The following is a 22,020-nucleotide window of genomic DNA, read 5'->3' as shown; positions in this document are numbered from 1 at the left end:
ACTGCATTACCCCTGAACTAGCACCTCCACAATTTTGTAGAGTTCGGAAATGCGTGTTAGCAGAGAGCCCAATAAAACAAGAAAGAATATTTTTTTTCTGTACGTTTTACAAGGGCCATATTATTACCAAAAAAAGTTTGGATGCATTGCCTGATCTCTGTCGGCGGAAATGTCCTGCACAAAGACGCTCTTTCTCCAAAGCGCCGCAACTTTTGGCGCGCGATCGTCGTCTTTCTTTTTAGATGCCACCCGTGACACCTATCGTCACGATACTAATGCCCTGATTCTCTATTCGCCCTGGGTGTTAAGCGCACGCGAAGGGGCCCTTCTGTCCATGCTTCGTGAATGGACGGAAGGGTCCCTGCGCGTGCACTTAATCCTCAGGGCGGAGCGAGAATCCGGGCCTTAGTCAAACAACAGAACATTGTTTCAGAAGTAATATGTAGGTGTCGGCACTCTTCAATCGCTCTCCTACCCAGAGAACGCCGGTTTTGATCATCAACAAAAAAAATTGTCGAGCAAACAGTTAAAGGGCATGGTTCACAACGCGTTCAAATGCGCTTTGATTGACCAGCCACGTGTTCATCCGCAGTTGACGCTAACGGAATCGCAGACGCTGCACTCTAAATCGTTTCACACCTTTAAAGGTGTAAAATAGGTGTACCTATTAACAATGATCACACCCCTTTCACACCCTACAACTTTGTTTTGGAAGTTTCTGAGGGTGTAACAATGGTGTACTACACCCTCAGGTGAAGTATGGTAATAAGTGTGTCGCCTGGGTGTAGGAAGGGAGTGTGTTTATTTTCGTTCACATGAGCAAAAGTAAATATATACAACAACAGGAAACGGGAAGTTACATTACAAAAGTGCATGGCGTGGATTTACAACATGTCTACCACATTTAGTAATGTATGCAGATTCAGAAGATCTGTTGAGATATAGTGCTTAAATTTCTTAAAACACATTGCTCGCCATTGCAAGACAGAACAAATACATGATAGTGCTCATCATACTCAGCTGTAGTTAATGTTTGTATGAGAAAAATGGTATCAGAGTTAATAACATATATGCCTGTATAATCTCAACGAACGCGGGTAAGTCCTCCTCGGAAGATACTTTGGCAACAACACAGCCAACAGCAAACGTGTTATCATTATCAATTCCACTTTTCACATAGACTACAGATTCTGCGTAAATATCACGGTCATGAATGTAACTCTGAATTGCTTCTGGTGCATGTTGAAGCAGTGTCTCCTTGGGACCATCAGTAGATGTGGCCTTTCTGGCTGCGACCACACGTACATTTGATAAAATTGATGTCTTCTTGCTAATGAAAGGGTTGTAGAGGACGGTGGTCTTCCTCTACATGAGCCCCGACCGGCGATGATGGTATGCCACGGAGAGGCGATGACGGTGGCCTGTCTCCATGGCCGCGCCGGTGGAACTGAGGCAGGTGCGCCTAGCGCGTGGGCATCATCGTCGTTGTCCACGGCCCGCTACAGTGCTTAAGTTTGTGGCGGCCCGTGGAAGACGACGACGACGCGCCTCTGCTGCCGCGCGCTACTGCGCCTGGCAGTCAGTTCTACCGGCACCGTCCTAGCGTGAGGCCACATCCATATGCCCGCTGGGACATTCCATCATCGCCGGTCAGGACTCATGTAGGGGAACACCACCTCCTCTACATTTGGTGACCCGAACAACGAACATCATGTTCGGCGTAATTCGGCCACTCAACATCCTAAATTTTTCGGCGGCAAACCAGCAGCGAACCACCCTCTAGCAGGCAAGGCGCACCGGGACCACTGTTCCACCGGGGACCCGCAGGGAGACCACAGTAAGCTGGCTTTCCGGCCTCCACCTGCTTCATGATGGTCCTCCCGGCACTTCTCTGGCGGCAACCGGCATTCACGCTGTCGTACCGGTCGCGGTACTGTCGCCCACTCAGCAACTCATTCACTCAGCAACAATGCTCGACAACAGTCACTCCACAAGCACTCGGCGCACTCAACAAGGGCTCAACGCACTCAGCAGGGACTCAACACAATCAGCAACAAACAGCTCTCAACAACGATCACTCAACACACTCCCTCAGCAACAAGCAACGCAGCAACTCAACGCCACACAACGCACTCAAGCACCCAACCACTCAGCACTCACAACTCATCTCTGGAACCCGCCCGGACCGCAGCGCCCTTGTTCCCGCCATCCCGCTGCTGCATCAACAGCCACAATCGCAAGCCGTGTCTCCAATCGTCCACCATCCACGAGTCGTCCTCATTCTCCTCTTCATGGTATCGACGCGGACCTCAACCGCATGCACCGCTCCGCGTCTGAGGGGGGGGGGGGGGGGGCAGCGATGTGGCGGCCCGTGGAAGACGACGACGACGCGCCTCTGCTGCCGCGCGCTACTGCGCCTGGCAGTCAGTTCTACCGGCACCGTCCTAGCGTGAGGCCACGTCCATCTGCCCACTGGGACATTCCATCATCGCCGGGCAGGACTCATGTAGGGGAACACCACCTCCTCTACAGTGTTATGTTCTTAAAATGTCGAGTTTTTCTAGCAACATCTTTAAAATGCTGGTGTCTCCCTTCGAAACGCGTACACCATACAGCTAGCAGAGGACCAAACATCCTGGTGAGTCGAGGATAATAAGCCATGTAATGCATTTTAGAAGGGTTAGATATTTGTGGGTACAACACTGCAAAGCATTGAAGAAACGAATAAATGCAACGTTCTAAGTAATGAACGTGCATATGGGGGAGGTGCCTTCTCATGAGAAGGTCTACAATTTTACGAGGAGCCATATACAGCTGCAATGCTTCATTGCCATGCACAGCTGCCACGCCACACATGATTTTCTGTATGTCGGCTCTGCATGTTTACACATATATTTAATTACCTTGATGTACATACATATATGGACCTCAATGTGATTATATGCAATATGCTGGTAATTGTGAATACACAGTTGCCAGCATATTGCCACGAACCCAGCAGTTTTATTCGGCGTTGCACCCTTTACACATCAATTGCCATGAGGGTGTTAAAATACACCTTAAAAGGTGTGCGCCATGAACATTTTGATTTACACCCTTTAAGGTGTAAAATGATTTAGAGTGTGGGCAAAAATAACTCGCATGGTCAGATCGTCGGTGGACGCTCATATTTTTGACGCCTCGCGCAGGGCGTCCGACGCTGAGCGAAGTTCACAGTTGTTTCGCTGTACATTCGTTCCTTGGAGATTGGCCTTTCTTCTACCCGGAGCTCGGCCTATATATGATGGCCTACGATATGTGGGGCGACGCACAGGTTGGTTTCTACGGCAAACCGCTCGCGCACGCGTTGGAACGCAATCGTGTTAACCGGGCTTAGGCTGTCTGGTAGATTGCTGCCATCAGTATTTACATGCGCTGACGACCTCTCTGTCTTCCTGCCGCGGGATAGTTGCATGGAGCCCCTGTGGAAGGCATTTCAGGATTAGGGTGCAGTTTCTGGTGCAAAACTGAACAGGTCGAAGAGTTTTGCGCTCTTTTTAAATGCAAAACCTTCGTGTGATGCTCCATATCAGGGATCCGTAAGAAGTAAAGTCAAAATTCTTGGTGTTGTTTTTGACAAGGATGGGGTGTCTGACCCCCAACAACAAAGTATATCCTCTGGATGTACGAATAATGCTCAAAGGGTTCGTACGTCCGATGGATATCAGTCAGATATCCATCGGACGTGCGAATCCGTTAGGACATTATTCGTACATCCAGAGGATATTCGGTGTTGTTGGGGACATTAACTGGCCCAAAGTGTGTGGTCGCTGCAGTACGGTTCTACGTCAACTTAAACGTGCTGACCTGACCATTACTTTTCGTGCCCGTTTGGTTACCACATGATGGCCGCCTGTGGCTTCTTGCAGATGTGTACATGCTGCCCCCCGGTAATTCGAACCGCCATCACACGGCATGCCTTTCGTTTCCTGTGGTGTGGGTCAGTCGATTGGGTAAGAATGTCCCCAATGCAGCTCGCCCACCAACAGGGAGGGTTGGGATTGCCAGGCGTATCAGAGAACTGCCTTGCACTGCACTCTCGGGCCATTTTTGAAGCACTGCGCAGTCCTCAGCCCCCAGCGTGCGCGTTAACAGAGTATTCTAGGGTTACGCCATCCGGTGGTTGATCGGCCTCGCGACCTAGAACAGAACTAACTCCTCCAGTGTTCACGGCGTGCGCCGAAGCCGTAAGGTAGGTGCGAGAAGTATCACCCAGATGCTGGCGTCTCTCTCTGGACTGTCAGCGACTTCTACGTAGCTTTTATACAGGCGCACTCGGTTCCGTCACTGCCTCGTCCAGTAGCCACGGCGACACGAAAAAAAGTACGCATGACGGCGTATTACGGGGGGGGGGGGGTATGTTTATTGAAAAAAAAGGGAGGAAAGGTTAGTCAGGCATAGGCCGACTTGCTATTCCTTCCATAAAAAGAAAAAAAGAAAGAAAGAACAGAAACGTACACACAGAGACAAACAGACACAAAAGGGCCTTAGAGGCTGGTCGAGAGGCCGGTGGCACGGCGAAAGCTCAAGAGGGTAGTCGTAAGGTAATCGTAAGGCCAGTTGTGCAGGACCGGGCCGAGCAGCGTGGCCAAAGTGACGTTAGGGTAGCCAAGTTGTCGCAAGTGGCGTTGGAGGATGAGTCTTTGTGAGAGGTACCGGTTGCAGGATAGGAGGCAGTGCTCAATGTCGGCTTCCACACAAAAAGTTGCGCAATTGGGGGAGTTCGTCTGGCGCATTTTATACAGGAATGAGGGTGTCGGTGCAACATTCATTCGAAGACGGTGGAGGAGTGATTCTCCCGCTCTATTGCAACGGCAGGCAATAGTAAATTCCCGCAGGGGGTCAATGAGACGTACAAAATTACGGCTGGTTAGCTGGATGCTCGGCGTGCCTGTCTTCAGTGGAATCTTGCCCGCGATGTCTTCCCACTACGCTCACGTTTGCACCAATTTCACTCATGCCGCACGGGTATCTGTCCATCTTGCGGCATGTCTGAGTCGGCAGAGCATTGCTTCTTGCGGTGTCATGTACCATTGTCAATATGGAGTAGGGTAGCGCGACTCTTTGAGCTCCCCAGACGTATGGGGGGCAATGGTAAGATCCCAATGAACCACAGTGCTTAACAGAGCCCCGGGAAAAGGTTTGATATCACTAATGTGTAATATGGAATATAATATGCTTGCTAACCCTGCTACGTTGCTTACTCAAACTTGTTCATGTTGTGCACTATACGAATTTTGTAGTTTGCGAAGAACACCGGGCAGTTCGCAGTAGACCCAGAGTTTACCAGATCCAGAGTTTAGTTTAAATTCGAACAACAACAACGGTTATACTCTGACGATTAAATGGGGAGGTTTTCCACTCTAGGAGCGGAACGCTACCCCATAGTTAATATGAGTGATGACGATGATGAGCGATGATGACGATGAGAGATGACGGTGTTGATCGGAGCGGCGATGGCGATCCTTATCGTGATGGTGGGAATGTCCGAAGTTTAAATTCGAATGCCTACACATATTACGGAAAGCTTAATTGGTCAAAGGATTGGCTCCAGTGCGATGTACAGATGTACTCATCTTCCCCACGCCAGGCCTGGTATACTGACGGACGTCCTCTTCCCCGAAGGTTGTTATGCGGAACGACTTTCAAAAACTTGCGGCCTCGTGCGCTTTCTTCAAGAAACGGGCCTCGCGGAAAGACCACTCTAGTGCACCTCTCACCTACAGTGTGCCTTCGTCCCATCAGTATCGGTCATCCTGCCTACGCATCACTTTGAAATCCTCAACTCCCCTCTCCCCCTTTGCTTTTTTTTTGGTTATAGTCGTGACGATGCCCACTTGAGTGCGGCCAACAAGGGCAAGCTACCTCGACACCCCTCCCTCCCCCTACAGATTTTGCATTAAAATGTGTGAGGAAATAATATTCTGACTTAAAATTATGTCGGGTGCGGGTAAAATAAACTCGTTATTAACTGTTACGTCAAATTTTCCTTTGGGTTAATACGCAAGACGGTGGGCATCGACATGACAGCGGTTAAGAATTCCTGACTCCTTTCAAGCGCCGCGAGAAATCTGTGCAGGTGGTACGCTGTGGACACGCAATGCAATTAGCCCATTTGCCTTCATTTGTATTACAAAACTCGTCCAGGACCACAGTGCAGTGCCGTCCAGATAAGTATCTGTTGTTCATTGAGAGCGACTCAAACTGTACGCAAGTGCCATGGACCAATACCGCGCCCACAGGTAACTTGCATTCAGCCAGCTTCACCCACAGTCCCCACGCCAATATAGCCCGCAGGTGGCGCGCTGTGTCGAGCCTTGAGAGCAAGGGAGCGGGAGTGTCAAGTATTTCAAGTATACCACGGTCTATACTACTGACAAATGAAAATCAGTTCTGAAAGAAAAGTATCGGGATAGGCAAACGAACAGAAGCCACTATGATGTAAAGGGAGCATCCCTGACCGCGAACAGGGAGTGTCCAGATTCAGCCCGTGGTGCTGGCACTGTTTGACCTTTATGTGAGTTACTTGTTGATAAGTGTCCGCATAAACTGTTAGAACCTTGTTTGAGTATACCATTTTAGAAATGAACGCTTTAACCGGTGCAGACTAGGGGCCACGAAAAAAAAAAATAGAAATCGAGAATACGGTAGGAAATCCTTAACTTTTCGAAACAGACAATGTTGCGGACGGAAATTTAGAACCAACTATGTACCCCCGCCCCCTCGAGTACAAGTTACGGGCAAAACGTAGCTAAATTACAGCAACAGTTACTCAAGTTAGAAAATATTTTTGGTAATTAACTACTCTAAAACTCAATAATAAGAGCAACTTAGTTTTAATTACGTCACAGCTCTATTCGCGGGGCTATACGTCCTATATGTGGTTATTGCGGTCCAGTAAACTGAGGGCGAACCTTGACCTTTCAAATGACAGTGTAGTTTATAATACGGGTCGAGTAAGGTCCAATTCCATCTGCAGCAAATGGATTCATTCCTACTTGAAATGCCTATGCAATGAATTACTAAGTGATTCGATCCAAATGTCTATTAGAAGAACGATTCAATCCAAAGCCAAATCCATCTTCACACCCGTGATTCAATCCAAATCCTACCTATTAATCGATTAGCAGGATTTGGCCGTCAATCAAATCCACATGGCTTTCGTGTGGATTTAAATCCTTCCAATAAATTTACTCTATTTTGTTGTTAAAAACAGACTCCAAAATGACGTATCCCTTGCATACCGGTTCATTGGTTGCTAATAAAGGCTGGAAGGAAAAACGGCTTAGCTTGATCCTTTCACATTGTAATACGAAGCTATTTTGGAACAGTCACCTTGAAGTACTTTTTGTTTGAGCCGAGAAATATTTTTATCGTACCTCATTCGCTATTAACTGGGTTAAACGGAACAACGGCAGGCTAACAGCTATCGTCCAGCTGTACGAGCATCAAATCTGCCGTTTCCATTTTCCTTTCATTTCGTGCATCTCATGATAAGCCTTGGAGAGCAAAAAAAGAAAAAGAAAAGATAATTCTCTCATGCCAAACTAGTCAAACGAGTGAATGTCAAGGAAACGGGAGTTTCGTTACCCGTCTAGTCGACTAATATAAAAGGCGCGGCTACCAGCGAAGGTGTATGTCAGTTGCATCGCTGAGCTTATAGGATGAACAAGTTGGTAAGTACGTTGGTACGGTAGTCCAGGAAAGCGCGCAGAGTACTCGGATGCCTTGCTGCTATTTAGCACACTGCGACTATGTATTGCTTGCTATGAACTCTCCAAATAACCACGATATTTCTCACTTTCTAAAGACACTTAACGTATATATTCGAACCGCGAGAGGGACGTCGGGGCAGACGGAGTAAAAAAAAAAAATCGACATTGGTATACGTTCTTCGTAGTGAATTTCATAAATTACGAGTTATTTGACTGAGTATATAAAAATATTGTCAGACTTTTCATTGTTAGAGTGGTCGTTTAGAAAAATGAATGATGCATTGAGCATATCTACGCGTTTCATTTTTACCACATAGTCTTTACCTACAGAAAGGCACTTGTTCCAGCTTTCAACCATCAGCGCGATGACTTTAGAACAGAATGCTTCTCCGCACTGCCGAACACTTGTCGTAACACTATAATTAGCTGAAATTTTTCTATGAATCTCCTTTCATGCTTTCTTCAAACACTAGCTTAAGCACAATATGATCTGAATCTCAGATCATCACCCATGCTCTACATGCTACCCCGGATGGCTCAGATAGCTATGCATAAGGCGATAGAAATATGGGCCCTATACAGTTCACATTCTTTTGTTAGTCTTTCTTTCGTTTCTTTTTTCATTTCTCTCGACAGGAACAGAAAGGCTTGGCTGCAATTCTCCTCGTATGTTACAAATACGCGTATGCATGCATGTATAAGTCAGCATATGATATAATTATATTGAACTCCAGATAGAAACGCTAACGTCGTATAATATGCTTATGTACTTTCTCCCCTTTTATATACAAATAGCAAGTCAACCTGTGTAGAGATCACCCTCTCCCTTACTTTACAACTCTCTCTTTTCTTTATTTCATTCATTCCCGTAACGTTTTTCTTTTTTTTTCTTTTTTTTCAGACTGTGTTTCTCTTTGCCTTCGGCCTGTTCACCACCGCTACGGCTGGTGGGTTTTCGGGCCATGGCGGTGGTCTTGTTCTTGGCCATGGGGGATTTGGTGGTGGCTTCGGATTTGGCGGCGGCCATGGCCACCACGTGCATGCTCTTCGAGGACCAACGTACTTGGTGAAAACTGTTCATCACGTGCACAAGCTTCACGGCGGAGGCGGATACCTTGGTGGAGGGCACGGCTTCAGCGGTGGCCTCAAGGGATTCGGCGGCTTCGGAAGTCATGGCTGGCACGGGCGATAGGTCAGTATATTTTGTTATAAAAACGTTCACAACGCGCATGCCTATTCTCTAGTGCTGCAGTGCTCAAGAAGGAAACGTGCGTCAAGCAAACCGATTATCTGAATTACGTTATAATGTTTTGTTTTTCTTGTTTGTTTGTAATGTTTTTGTATTTTGTTTTGTTATATTAAGCGCCCATTAACAGCCTAGACCGTGGATATGTTGCACACGCTCTGTAAGTAAGTAATTGTAAGTGAGCAATAAGCAATCTATTAATTATAATTCATATGCTGTGGAGGTTCGCTATGGGAAGTATTGCCGACAATATGTTCAAGGCACGGTGTCTGTTGTGCTTCTGTACAGGGTATCAGTGGTATCAGTAAATGCTTAAATTGAAGTATAGCTTAATAGCGAGTTTTAGAGTTTCAGTGCGTCGTATATCGCCTTTGCGTACGTAAGGAAAATCGTCGTGGTTCTGCGCATTGTGCTAAGCTCTCTTGATGTTTTGCGCATGCGCAGAACCACCAACGCTGTGCCTTACGTACGCAAAGGCGATAGCGCACGATGCACTAAAACTCACGAATATCGCATGTGCTACACTATATTTGTAGAGAAACTGTGTATTTTCATTTGCCCGAGCTCTACACACTCTAACGAATGTGTTGTTTTTTCTATATCCTAGTACAGTCTGTTTCAAGTGAACAAAGATGAACGAAGACATGGGAAGCCCTCTTGTAGTGCCCAGTTGGACGCCGTCTTTCTTGAAGACTGAAATGAAGGATGCTGATTTCGTGTACACACTTCTTGTAAATAGACATATCTCACACTACTGTACCTGTTTACCTCTCAACCTGACAAATACAAACAACTGTTGTGAATCTATTTTTGTTGAATGCACAGTCATTTCAGTACGATGACAATACACACACTTATCTCGTGTTATCTGGCATGTAGGACTATAAGGCAGAGTTAGTGTCAGTGCAAAGGGGTCTATCTCCATAGGTATAGTTGTCCTGCTTGATGACAACAGACAATGAATATTTTAAGTTGTTCTCCACTATTTAGGCTAAAGTAGGAGTACGTGTACAGGGGCCTACCTCTATATGTATGTTCCCTACTTGATGACAAGACACACATAATATATTCTATAATATTCCAGGCGTGGTTTTTGACACACGCAGTTTCTGAGATTTCTAGCTACACGCCAGTTAGAGCAAGCTAGCACCGAGTCAAATGCAACAGAGGGCCTACAGGATAACAAAGCCAGCTCCTTCAATCTGTCTTTGTCCGTCGTTCGATGGCTATTCCCTAACCTGTGCCATGGCCTCACTCTTCGCCGTCTCCAGCACGTCCTCCATCTGTCTTCATTCGTCTATTCAGCATCTTTTTCCTCTCCTGCCACTTTGATCGAATCCTCTCACTTTCAATAACGAAAAATCCTAGACTTGGTACGACAAGAAACGCACCCAAAACAAAGTCTTCTTGTCGAACCTTTCCTCCTTCTCCCTTTCGTGTCGACCCTTGTCTCTTTTTTGGTCAAGGATTTTCGCCACCAGCTTGCTTGATTTTTGACATTCTTTCAGTTTGGCTTTGACTTCCCTGATTTCAGCAAATAGTTTTCTTTTTTTTTTTTTTTTTCATGTACGATGGTTGGTGACATTCCAGTTAAGGCTTGTGAAAAACAAATTTCCACAAAATGACATTTTATTGAGAAAAGTACCTTGACAATGCGACAGGAGCCCATTCGTCACCCACCGAACTCCTAACGACAGCTTGTATCATCATGGCGAATCCCGCAGGTTGTCTTCGTGCAGTGCAACGTAGTCTGCCGGTGTGGATTCGGTGTAGGAACGAATGGAACGACAAATGAAACGCGGCGCACGTCGCACTGAAGGGACCAATGTAACATGCACACTTAAGCTTTTCTGGACTACAAAGTAACTGAAGTAACTGAAAAAGTAACTGAAGTAACTGAAAAGTGTAAGCTTTTCTGGACTACAACGACCAATGGAATTCCCCGCAAGTTTCTGCCACGAGCGTTCGAGATTCGAAAACTTGTATTTTTTTTTATTTTTTTTTTTTTCAGTTTTGCCACAAAAGCTGTTAGTGAACAAATGAATCGTCTCTGTACCAAAACGTTCAGCACTGTTGGACATTGCTGATGAATGCACATGGGGTATTTTATCGTTTGCAGAATTTTTATAATAAAACGGCAAGGCAAGGAGCCGAACATCCTGTCAGAAACCATATGTAACTACTGGGCGACTAATTACCTAAAATTCATTACTTAGCTTATTAATTAGATGTTAGAAGTGCCTGGTTTCAGTTTCGTCTCAAAAGACGTGCTTGTTTCAGAACATCTGAATGAGGGTGTGGATTAGATAATGTCTGGCTGCAATTCTGCTATATCGCATTTCCCCGAAAACATCTAATTAATGAGTTAATTAGTGAATGTTAGGTAATTAGTCGTCCAGTATTTACGTACGCTTACCGACAGGATGTCCCCTGGCTGCATATGCCATAGCGAAAACCGCATCTATGCGTAGCCCTCATACGTTTTTTGTGAAAATTCTGTAAATGATAGATAATAAAAATAAAACTTGTTTGCCTATTTCGCATGGTGGGACCTTTCTCATACGTAAACTCTTAAAAATAAACTTCACCGCATAGCACGTTCCTAGCCAACCATCATCCCGAGTGACATCGTTCTCTCCCCTGATTTATTGAAAACGGGAGAATAGTCACAAAAAGGGGTACGCCCCGCGTTTTCCACACATCAAGAGTGATAGTGCTGTCACTCTGTACAATGGTTGGCCTTCAGCGTGCAATGTGGTGAAGCTTTGTTTTAAGAGTGTAGAGTCTGAAGCTCGTAGTAAAACCTTACCCACCCATCAGTAAAACATCTCTCATCTCCTCGTAGCAAAGCCTGGAGACGTCGTCTCTAACGCCTCGGAAACTATTCGAAAGTAAGCCAGTTATCCTCTCCGTTAGCAACTTGCGGCGCACTGGTCTTGTGGAGCGAACGCACCATTTTACGAGTAGTGCAGTGCAGCCGAATACAGCAAGGAGTTCCATCGCCCGCCACCACCAGTGCCGTGCAGCGCAGCGCACGTTTGCGCAAGCCAGTGTGGCGCCATCTCTCGTGTACAACAAATATCTATACGATGTTTATTGGATGCTTCGAATGACACGGAGTCTCTCCACTGGTTCCTATAGATTTCCTTCATATCATCTGTTTGGTTCGTGATTGGAATGTAGAAGTCACCAGACGCCTGTTGCATTGGCCACCTGCATGTTGCAAACTGCAGTTCTCGCGCTGTCTCGCATACCGCGGCAGTGGCACGTAACCAGTCCAGCGTGCGTACGCTATGTACGAAAAATTCCGTTCGTTTGGCGCTAAAGCAGAGGAGTTTAAGTTGTAGAGTACGCAGTCAGGGCTTGCGTACGCAAGGAAGGAGCGTGTGCAGACAGCGCACGTGCTGTACTCAAACTCATGTTCTGCGCTTGTGGAGTGTGTACCCGCTATTTCCTGGCATGCGCAAAGTGGTTGCGCAAGCCTTACTAAAACTCTCCAGTAGCGTTGCTCACGGCGCATGTACAGTGTCAGAATCGATATTTTCTTGCGTACACAACGTTGTTGCGTATGCTTGTGTAGGAAGCAGTAAAACTGGGCTTCACATATTCATTAGAGAGTTTTAGTTGGTGCGTACGCAAGGAAGTCGCTTGTTCACACTAGAGCCCTGCACGGGCCGACTTTTCCGGGCCCGACCCGGCCCCGGACATTCATGTTTTTATGCGGCCCGGCCCGGCCCGATGGCCCAGTGAATAGAGCCCGTCCCGTCCCAGTGAGTCAGTGAATAGAGCCCTGCCCGGCCCGGCCCGGCCCGGTGACTCAGCGCGTGGATCCTGGCCTAGTATTTCCAGACGTGACGTACGCGTTTCTAGCGCTTATCACACAAATTTATAAGTAGATTTATAAGAAGAGAAGACACGGCCACAAACATACAAGAACTGTCGGTTTGACACCACAACAGCACGAGACCAAATTAAATCCAGGACGCAGGCGGGCAAGTGCGTTACCGTTACACTACCAAGTTTTTTGTGGATGTAGAGGATGCCATTGACAAACCCCTCCCAATCCTTACCCCTCTCACCAAGCTTTGCGAACGTGTTTGTGAAATACGTGAGGAGTCAGGAGCAATGTAAAGTGGCTTTGAGAATGTTATAGAGGGTCGAACCATACGCATAATGCAATGTCCCTTGCTTGTTTTTGAAAATACTATGCACAGGAATGACGCAAGCACGTGATTATATGAACTAATAGTCCTCCATGGCGTGGAATTAGCTACGTGACCCGGTCGAGCCTGACTCTCGGAAACATGTTTGCCGGCCCGGCCCGGAGCACACAGCCAATCACAAGCCCGGCCCAGCCCGCTCGGCCCGGGTCGGGGGCATGGGCCCGTGCAGGGCTCTGGTTCACGCTGCTCGTGCGCTGTATGTAAAGTCACGTTCTGCGCATGCGGAGTGTGCGCCCTCTATTTCCTTGCGTACGAAAAGGGATTGCCGTACGCAGTACTAAAACTCGATTCCTATTGTGTGTCGGCTGTGCCAATGTGGGGCAAGGGAAGGTAGGAAACTTTTTGAAATTTCGACACGAAAACAGCACTGTGATGCTAAATCCTTTGAGGTAAATTTGGAGACCTGCCATGCGCATACCAAATCGACAGCGAACAAAAGGAATCTTTTTTTTGAGCTAGTACGACTGCTGAGGAAAACAACACTGCATCAAGGCCATTATCTCTCTTGTCCCATTCTGTGCACTGCTGCGTATCATTAGTCTATATAGTGCTTCCCAACTTTCACGAAGCAACGTTTTCACAAGGAAAAAAACTGTGCATTCCGAGCAGGGCACTGCGGCGGTCGAGGTAAAGCTACACAAGCACAACTCCAACGGTACAATTCTTTGTCGAGACTGTCTCAGTGTTCCCATTATCGAATGCCGCGGTGCAGAGAGCGGAAAACGAAACTAAATGTAGAAAATTTGTTCGCTAAGCGCAAGCGTTAGAGTACAATGTGACCAGACGTCCCGGTTTGGGCAAGACAGGCCCTGCATTTACAGTGGCAGTCCCGCTTTGGATGCAATGAACCCAAACGGTCAAAAGATGCGTCTAAACAGCGGAAGAGTTTTCAACATTGTCGAAAGCAATGATCGCGGGGGCACGCTCTGCTCACAAAGTGCTTCAGTGTGAGCACGGTCTTCGTTTAATGATCATTGTTTTTTTTTTATCCCGTGTTAGCGCCGCGAAGCAACTGTGACTGTCAGCGGCGTGGACAGAGGGACAGGACAGTGGGCAGGAATAATGTGCCACACACATCTGAGGCTCAACAACGTAAATTTGTAGGTAATTGTGTGCAGGCTTCAGTAAAAGTATTTTTTTCTCAGTCACCATCCTCACCACCACCACCGCCGTTGTCTTCGTGGTCAACGTCATCATATAATAACAACGACGACCACGATGGTGGTGCTGGTGGTGATGATGATTATGAGAGAAAAAAAAATCATACCTTTACCGAGAGCTGCGCAATAGAATATTTACATTGCTGAGGTTGAGACGTGTGTGGCGCATTTTTCCTGTGTGATACAGACAACATAGCGTTACACACATACGTTTAGGTATGGAGGTAGTAATATGCACTGTTTGAAGTCGTCTTACGATAAGTAAAGATATATGGGGCATCGTGTTATCCAGCTTAAAAAAATATGTAGCAGTGGCAATATTTCATAGCGAAGCGCTTAAGCAAGCAAACAAGAAACTTCCTTTACAAACAACAGCAGCCCAAAAAATACAAGACAGTGCGTTACTTTAGCCGATTATTATGATTAAGAACAGAAAAAAACTAAGAAAGCTGACTACGTTCTCTGCATTCTACGAGGTCCACTACAAAGCACACATGCACTTCTGTCAGAAATCTGGAGGCGTCTGACAACATCCTACCGTAGTTGAGATATTTCTCGCGACCTTCCCGTCCCGTGTAATGCTCTTTAATGTATATAAGGATGAACGTGTAGCTTAAGGTGTTCTGTTTTTCGTATGCAACGCCGCTAAGGGAAACATCGCACTGGGCATGACACCTGCCAGCCATCTCAACGTACATGGGGTTTCAGCACATTCTGATACTAACGTTACTTCTGCCTTCCACATCGCATAGCGATAGCAGTTTACGGATGAGGTACGCCGTCTTAATTCGCTAGATTTTTCCTGTTTTCCTGTTTCTTTATAAAGACCGGAGCGTGCTGTGCACCATCACTGTGCCATTATTCATGAATTGGCCGCGTTCAAACGAAAGAGTTATGCGCTGGAGCGGCGTGGTTCTTGAAAAGAAGCGCTTCTGATCTCTGTCACGCTCAACGTTCCAGCTGCATTTTGCCTTGGCACATTGACTCCATGAATTCCAAAGCATCATAAGGAAAGGCTTGCTTCGTTCCTGATAAGTCATCTTTTGATTTAATACTGTTACTTCCATCAAGGGGGAAATTCGGCAGCGGCGATGGTGCTGGCCATACTTATGCCGTGAGTCGGACACGTACTCTAACACGGGTCCGAGGATGGAGTCCTCCACAAGGGAGTGTTGCGTAATGAGGGTTTAGCGCAAGTTAAAGAACTTCGGGCGTGCAAAATCAAGCGGAACGGCCACTGTGGCCTTGGCCATGACCATAGCTGTCACGGTACGCCATTACACATAAAAATAGTTTGCACGACGGGGTTCTCTGCAGTACGAGGAATAGACTTTGCAAAAAAGAAGAAGAAGAAAAAAAGCTTGCACGACATTGACCAGATTCCATCGCCGACTAAAGCAGGAACTTGTGAGACTTCCATTTACGGAGGAAAATGAGTGCTCGAAGTGTTCCGCCTGGCGTTCGTATTGTATCTTGGCTGCTCAGTGCCGTGGTGCCCGAAAGAGACTGCGTGTGGTAAAAACTAGTGTTGCACGCTCTACTTCACAAACCATTTTGACGTCTCCAGTTTCTGCGCATTTCCACCCACGCTTTTCTTCGTCGAACCACAGAAGTAATCAGGGAGCATGTAGGTGTGAATGTCATTAAACACGTTCATGTTCCCCATTTTGCCTGTTTGGATTCGCCACACTTCATTTCTGTGGCGCGAGGGAAATGCTAAGAATAGTGAGGTACAGTTCGGAACCTACTTAACAATAACGCCGTTTCGTCGACCGCAGGTGGAGCAAAGCTATCCTAGCAGCGCTTTGGAAAGGTGAAGGGAGGGAGGGTTTGGGCTACGCCACTTCTCCTAGACGGAAGTCCGTCGTGAACCAGCTGCGCTGACTCAGGAACGCAACGAACCTAGCCACGACATTCTCCCCTCGAACAGGAGTGAACTAGCCCAAACACTCCCTTCCTTTATCTTGTCCAAGCGCCAGAGGGTGGCTCTGCTCCAGCTCTGGCCGATGAAGCTGCGTTATTGTTAAGTATGCTTCAAGCGGTTGATCAATCAACTTTTGATTTGTTATTTATTTTTGACCGATAAGAAATGCAGCTTCGCCAGGTCACTGCGGCATGGCCGGAAACGAGGCTGTGCGTATGCTGCGGCATACCGAGCACTCCAACACAATCACTTTTATCTACACATTACTTTTTTAGACATTTTATGTGTAAACAGCTTGTCCTCCGTCGGACACCTTCTTGCTATAAGGGTCACACCCCTAAAGAATGGTGCTTTCTAAAACACCCTTCAAAACAGCGTATTCTATAAAAAAAAAAAAAAAAACACTGTCGCAAAAGGTGCATTATACAAAAAAAAAAAAAACACTTTTTCCAGGGACGTATTCCATTCAAAACACAAGATGTGGAAATGCTGTTTTTTGTGCCGTTATCCCACACGTTTCCACAAATATTGGACTGTTGCTTGGCGACGTCCAGCACATGTATTAATCCTTGACACACTGTAGTTGGTTCTCTTGCAGTCTCAGTCTTGTTCATGCTAAACGTTAGAGGGAGTCGGTCTGCGTGGCCGTTCTTCCACTCTGATGCCAATACATATATCTTTGCGGGGCATAGTGTGTGAAGATAGGCGCTTCATCTTTTTTGTGGCACACATGTCTGTGTTCGTCTTAAAACGTTTTTCGAAGTCTCAGAGCACACATACGCTTGTCTCTTGTGCAGTTTACTGCACATCGGTTTCAGCTACGTTGTAATGGTCAATTCTGTCACATTGACGATATATAAAAGTGCCTACCTCATAATCTTATACTTTTTGTTTTGTTCGCATATATCAACAATTAAAACATTATTTTCAACGCCATATTTCCAGTTCAAATATGGTGTAAAATGGGTGTACAAGACGCGAACACCCTTTTCACCATCCTCACCTTTAACGATCGACGCTGGAGTAAGATGTGGTGTGTTTTGATATCACATCTTTAGTGACGCTGTTTATGCACCTCTTACTTCTGCATGCGGAACAAGAAGGGGTATTTCCATAAAAACATACTTTTATGAGCGGTTACGGGTGTACAAAAATTTACAGTGCACGCACTGATATTCTTGCTTTGCAACTGCAACATATGCCACCAGGATACTTTCATGCTTGCTTCAATGCACATTTGCTCAGCAAAGTTAATGTTCCTCATTTCATGCACAACGTTCAGCTAAGCTGAAGTGGTCAAGTTGGGCACATTCATGTAACATAGCGTCATCTATTATCAGTGCCTGTTAAGATACCTGGAATATACTGTTCGTAAACTACATATTCTTTTTCTCTCTCAAATTTGTCAACCTTTCATTCACTTTGGTTGGTCCATACTAAATTTTGTTCGTTTTCTGTTACGATATTTTGAAAGGCTATACTGTATGTGCGGGTATAGCCTTTGGCTCCGTCCTGTATATGCCAAACATGTATGTATAATATATATATGTTTTGCAGTATGCAACGTTCGTGTTCAAATAAGGTGTAAAAAGGGTGCATAAGCCGTGAACACCCGTTTCAATACTTGCTCTGACACCCTTAATTATCCCTTCCATATATTTCTGTATAGTTTTCTGTGTTTCTGTTTTTTCTTCATCCTTTTTCTTTCTGGGAATAGCAAGCCTCGTGTATGGCTAACCTTTCCTTTCTTTTTCAACCATTAAACATATCCTCTCTTCCAGTGTAATTACGGTGTACATTACCGTTGCTTTAACACCGTTACTAGCATAGTTTCACAACTTTTTTAACGCGCTTTTGGAGTAAAAACGAAGCGTTTATGTGGAAAAACACCCATTTTAAGTCTAAAAAAGTGTCACTATGTATACTGTGGAATCCATTTACTTCACAAAAGGCGACCGAAAGAGATGATCAGCAAATTCAGGCAACAAATGTGCAACCACTTCTTGGCTAACAGGATCTGCTCGGTCTTCGCTGGTGCAGGGTTGACCCTGAGTTACGCTTTCTAGTACCAACGTCCTTCCCTCGATATTGTGCGGTACCAAATAGGCTGTGAGGCTAGCCCTATTCGCAAAGAGTGTGGTGGACTTGCCAACGTAGAGCACATACTCCTCCGCTGTCGGACTTATATCAACGGGAGGGGTACACTGCAATCAGAGCTTGCCACCCTTGACTGCCGCCCCTTCAACTTGTCGTGCATCCTCGGCCCTTGGGACACCGCGGCCCACTCGAGGGCGGCCTTACGTCATGTATTTGGTTTTTTTTAGGCGACTGACCTAAAGGACTCATTGTGGCCACGACAGCGCCCTCGGACATTCCCATCATCACGATCAGGATCGCCGTCGCCGCTCCGATCAAAATCGTTATCAGTCATATTAGACCCTCTAGCTGTGGGGTAGCGTTCCTAGGGTGGAAAACCTCCCCACTTCATCGTCAGAATATAAGTGTTGTTGTTGTTGTTCCATATTGTGCCTCTTCTATATGTTACGACAGAATGTAGCATACAAGGTACTTTGTTCTACAAACTGGCCAAGTAGCCTTTTCTCTTCAGGATATTTAATATGACCAAGTAACCTAAAGGCAAACGCCCATACAAAAAAGTCGTGGAGAACACAATACATACACGCTTCGAGTGCTCCAAGTACGCCGACAGTCTCAGGGACCTATAGGAGCGGGTTTGGCTCGTCTGGACGCCCGACCCTTTGACATCGTGACAATTCTGGGTCATCAGCCATCTCATCATCAGCGACAGCTTTGAAAGCGCTCCAACGTTTCCATTGAGACACCCAGCTAACACTAACAGACATTTGGTGACTTTTACCGTGATAACATGACAAGAGTTCCAAGAGTACGGCAACAGCTGAACTGTGACTTGCTAGTCGCTACTTCCTTTCCTGTTTCTTTTTTCTTTCTCGTTTCCTGCTTTGTGCGTGTGCATTTTTTTTTAAAACTGACTCTATGTAGGTGTACTGGGGTAGCCTGCCGGACTTTGTCGCAACTGACGTCCCAATTTTTTTTCTATGTCATCATCATCAACAACAACGTCAACTTCACTGAACCCATCAAGAAGTGTAGGTGCGATCCAGCAGCCGTCTGGCCGTTTCGACGGCAGCCTTATTTCAATGTTATTTAGCGTCGAAGGCTTTGTTTTGTGTTTTCATGTTTGTGTGCAAAGCCTCAGCTCAGTTACATTCGAAACATCATCCTCACCAGATGTCAGCCTGCTTCGTTCTACGTATGTAGGTGCGTGTGTTTGAAAAAAAAAAAGAAAAAGAAAGAAAAAAACATTAATCAGCGATCTGGAAGTGTTATAACACTCCTTTCCTTTCCTAGGCGTTTAAAGCGCGATACACGCAGCGCTATGCGTACAACCGCATCAGTTTCAACTGTCTAGTCCCTGTGACAAACTGCACTGCGTCTGGTATATGAGAACTAGAAGAGGTTCACTCTTTCAATGAAGCAGTCCGTGACTTGCACGAGATGCAGGCACATGAGAAGGGAGAAATATTTATATAAAAAATTACGGCGCAAATTAGTGCAAATACTAAAAGAATTGAAATTATGACCATCACCAAATGCGTACATGCACGCAAATACGTACGCACATATACAGCGTATATACTCACCATCATCGAGAACAATCTCATGCCATGACATGTGACGCACCGCGGCCACCCGGGCCGCGATGAATTTGTGAACGGTCACAAAAACGAGACACTGTTTATCAATTCTTTTCACATAAAGCACAATCGGGCAGCGACGAAAAGGCAAATCTATTAATTTCACGCCAACGTAAGCTAACTATAGAGACTGCGCACCTACCCATAACAGCATGCTCGATTCTACGACACTCCCAACTACATAACATGTACTTAAAATAAATAAATCAATCAAACCATGGGAATCATGAGCCTTCCGGCTATCTTTACGATCAAAGTAAAGGAGCTCCAGACCACCTGGTTTACGCAATCGACTTGGCAATATTAAGCCTCAGTAAAAAGGCTGCGGGAATTTTTATAGGCGCAGAACCAAAGGCAGAAACGCCCCCCATCAAAAGCGGAGTGGAGCCTGTGCGGAGGTATGTCTTGGGTGAACGATCTCCAGGAGGGCAGGTACGTTGGAGCCACGCGCATGACAGTCGGCCGGGATATAAGCCTGCTAATGAGGATTATATAGGGCGTCCTGCTAATTTTCCTGACGCGAAATAACCCCTGGAGCGGGCTTTTCCAGAATGGGCTTGCTCACCCGCTGCGGCGGCCGTGTTATTGACCACAGTGGCGGTCGCAACCTGTTCGATTCGTGCTATAACTACATACATAATATGAGCACTGCCCGTTCTCGGTAAACAATTATGACGTCATCAGTCGCCGGCGCTGTATTCGGGTATAGTGAACTCTATTGTAAGACATACCATAGGAATTTATGAAAAAAAAAAAGAAGAAGGGAATAAAGCAGGATAATGTGTTGGCAGACAAACATGGTCGTCGTATATTTGTTGTTGTTCTTGTTGTTGCCCTGCACGCTACAGTGGGCAGTTACACAATCTACTGATAAGCTATACAGTTTTGTTAAACGAAGCATAACAACTAAAATATAAAACTCTAAAGCTTTCCTTTAATGGTTACAAGCTTTCATGCAGTGGACTGCATTTCGTCTGGTACACCTACCTGACAAAATGCAGTCCACTGCATGAAAGCTTGTAACCATTAAAGGAAAGCTTCAGAGTTTTATATTTTTGTTGTTACTTCTGCCAAGTGGACCTTGACCCAACCCCCTACATTCTTCTTTTGTTAAAAGACCAAAATACTACTTGGATGGACACCCCTCTATCTCTCGCTAACAAGAGAGTGTCGTTGTACCAGAAGTTATGTACGATGTTAATTTTCTCGTAGCACTCGCTTTGCAGTACCTGTTTCACCGCGTTATCTTCGCGTTATTACAATTCACACGAAGCCGTCCAGACAAAAATCATTCGAAATGCACTGCTTTCTCTACGTCGTATCAGTCACGAGGATACACCAACCTAAAGCTCCGCTCGGTCGATTAGCGTGTGAACATTCTAGCAAACTGGAGCTTATTTTCCCCTTTTATTGGTGCCGCTGCTGTCCGTTCTTATTAAGGACATGCCACGGAAGTCTCATGTATTCGGTTTAAAAAGACCAGTTTAATAAGCTTCAACGCTAGACGATGAATTACCCCTCACCTCATTTGGTCGATCGTCTCGGTTAATCTACATACTGCACCGTAATAAGCAGAAATAATCGGATCAGCTTCTGCACGATTGCATCCTGTAAAAAACATTTCTCTCAAGTGATAAGTATATACAGTATATATAAAGAACAGAAAAGCGCGTCATTCCAAGCGAAGCAGTTTGACTTACGCGTTGACTTTCTTTTTGTTGCCAAAGTGGTCACTCTTCAAGAAAGTGGAGCAACATCTCTTGAACGGTAGCTGAAGTGAACGCATGGCAGCAAATGACGGCTGCCCGTTCTTTTTTGTCGACACGGTGAAGAAGCTCGCGCGCTGCGTTCATCCCTTTCGTGATTAACAAGTGACCGTGAAAAGAAAAGACACACAGAGATAGAACGAAAAAAAAAATGTAGGGACGATTGCGCACGCGAGCAGTGAAGCTTGGCAGAGGGTATAAAAGCGGGCA

At 46.0% G+C, this 22,020-nt stretch overlaps 1 protein-coding gene across 1 annotated transcript; it reads left to right on the top strand.

Annotated features, from left to right (window-relative positions):
- Positions 1-7,703: 7,703 nt before the first annotated feature.
- LOC135396062 (uncharacterized) lies at positions 7,704-8,946 on the top strand. The gene is made up of 2 exons (XM_064627131.1): positions 7,704-7,715; positions 8,656-8,946. The coding sequence occupies exons 1-2, from the start codon at positions 7,704-7,706 to the stop codon at positions 8,944-8,946; spliced, it is 303 nt and encodes a 100-aa protein (XP_064483201.1).
- The last annotated feature ends 13,074 nt before the right edge of the window (positions 8,947-22,020 follow it).

Source organism: Ornithodoros turicata, chromosome 1 (assembly GCF_037126465.1).
Source record: "Ornithodoros turicata isolate Travis chromosome 1, ASM3712646v1, whole genome shotgun sequence".
In the NCBI taxonomy this organism is placed as follows: domain Eukaryota; kingdom Metazoa; phylum Arthropoda; class Arachnida; order Ixodida; family Argasidae; genus Ornithodoros; species Ornithodoros turicata.
The sequence above is the reverse complement of the archived record's forward strand: the minus strand, read 5'-3'. Positions and strand labels throughout refer to the sequence as shown.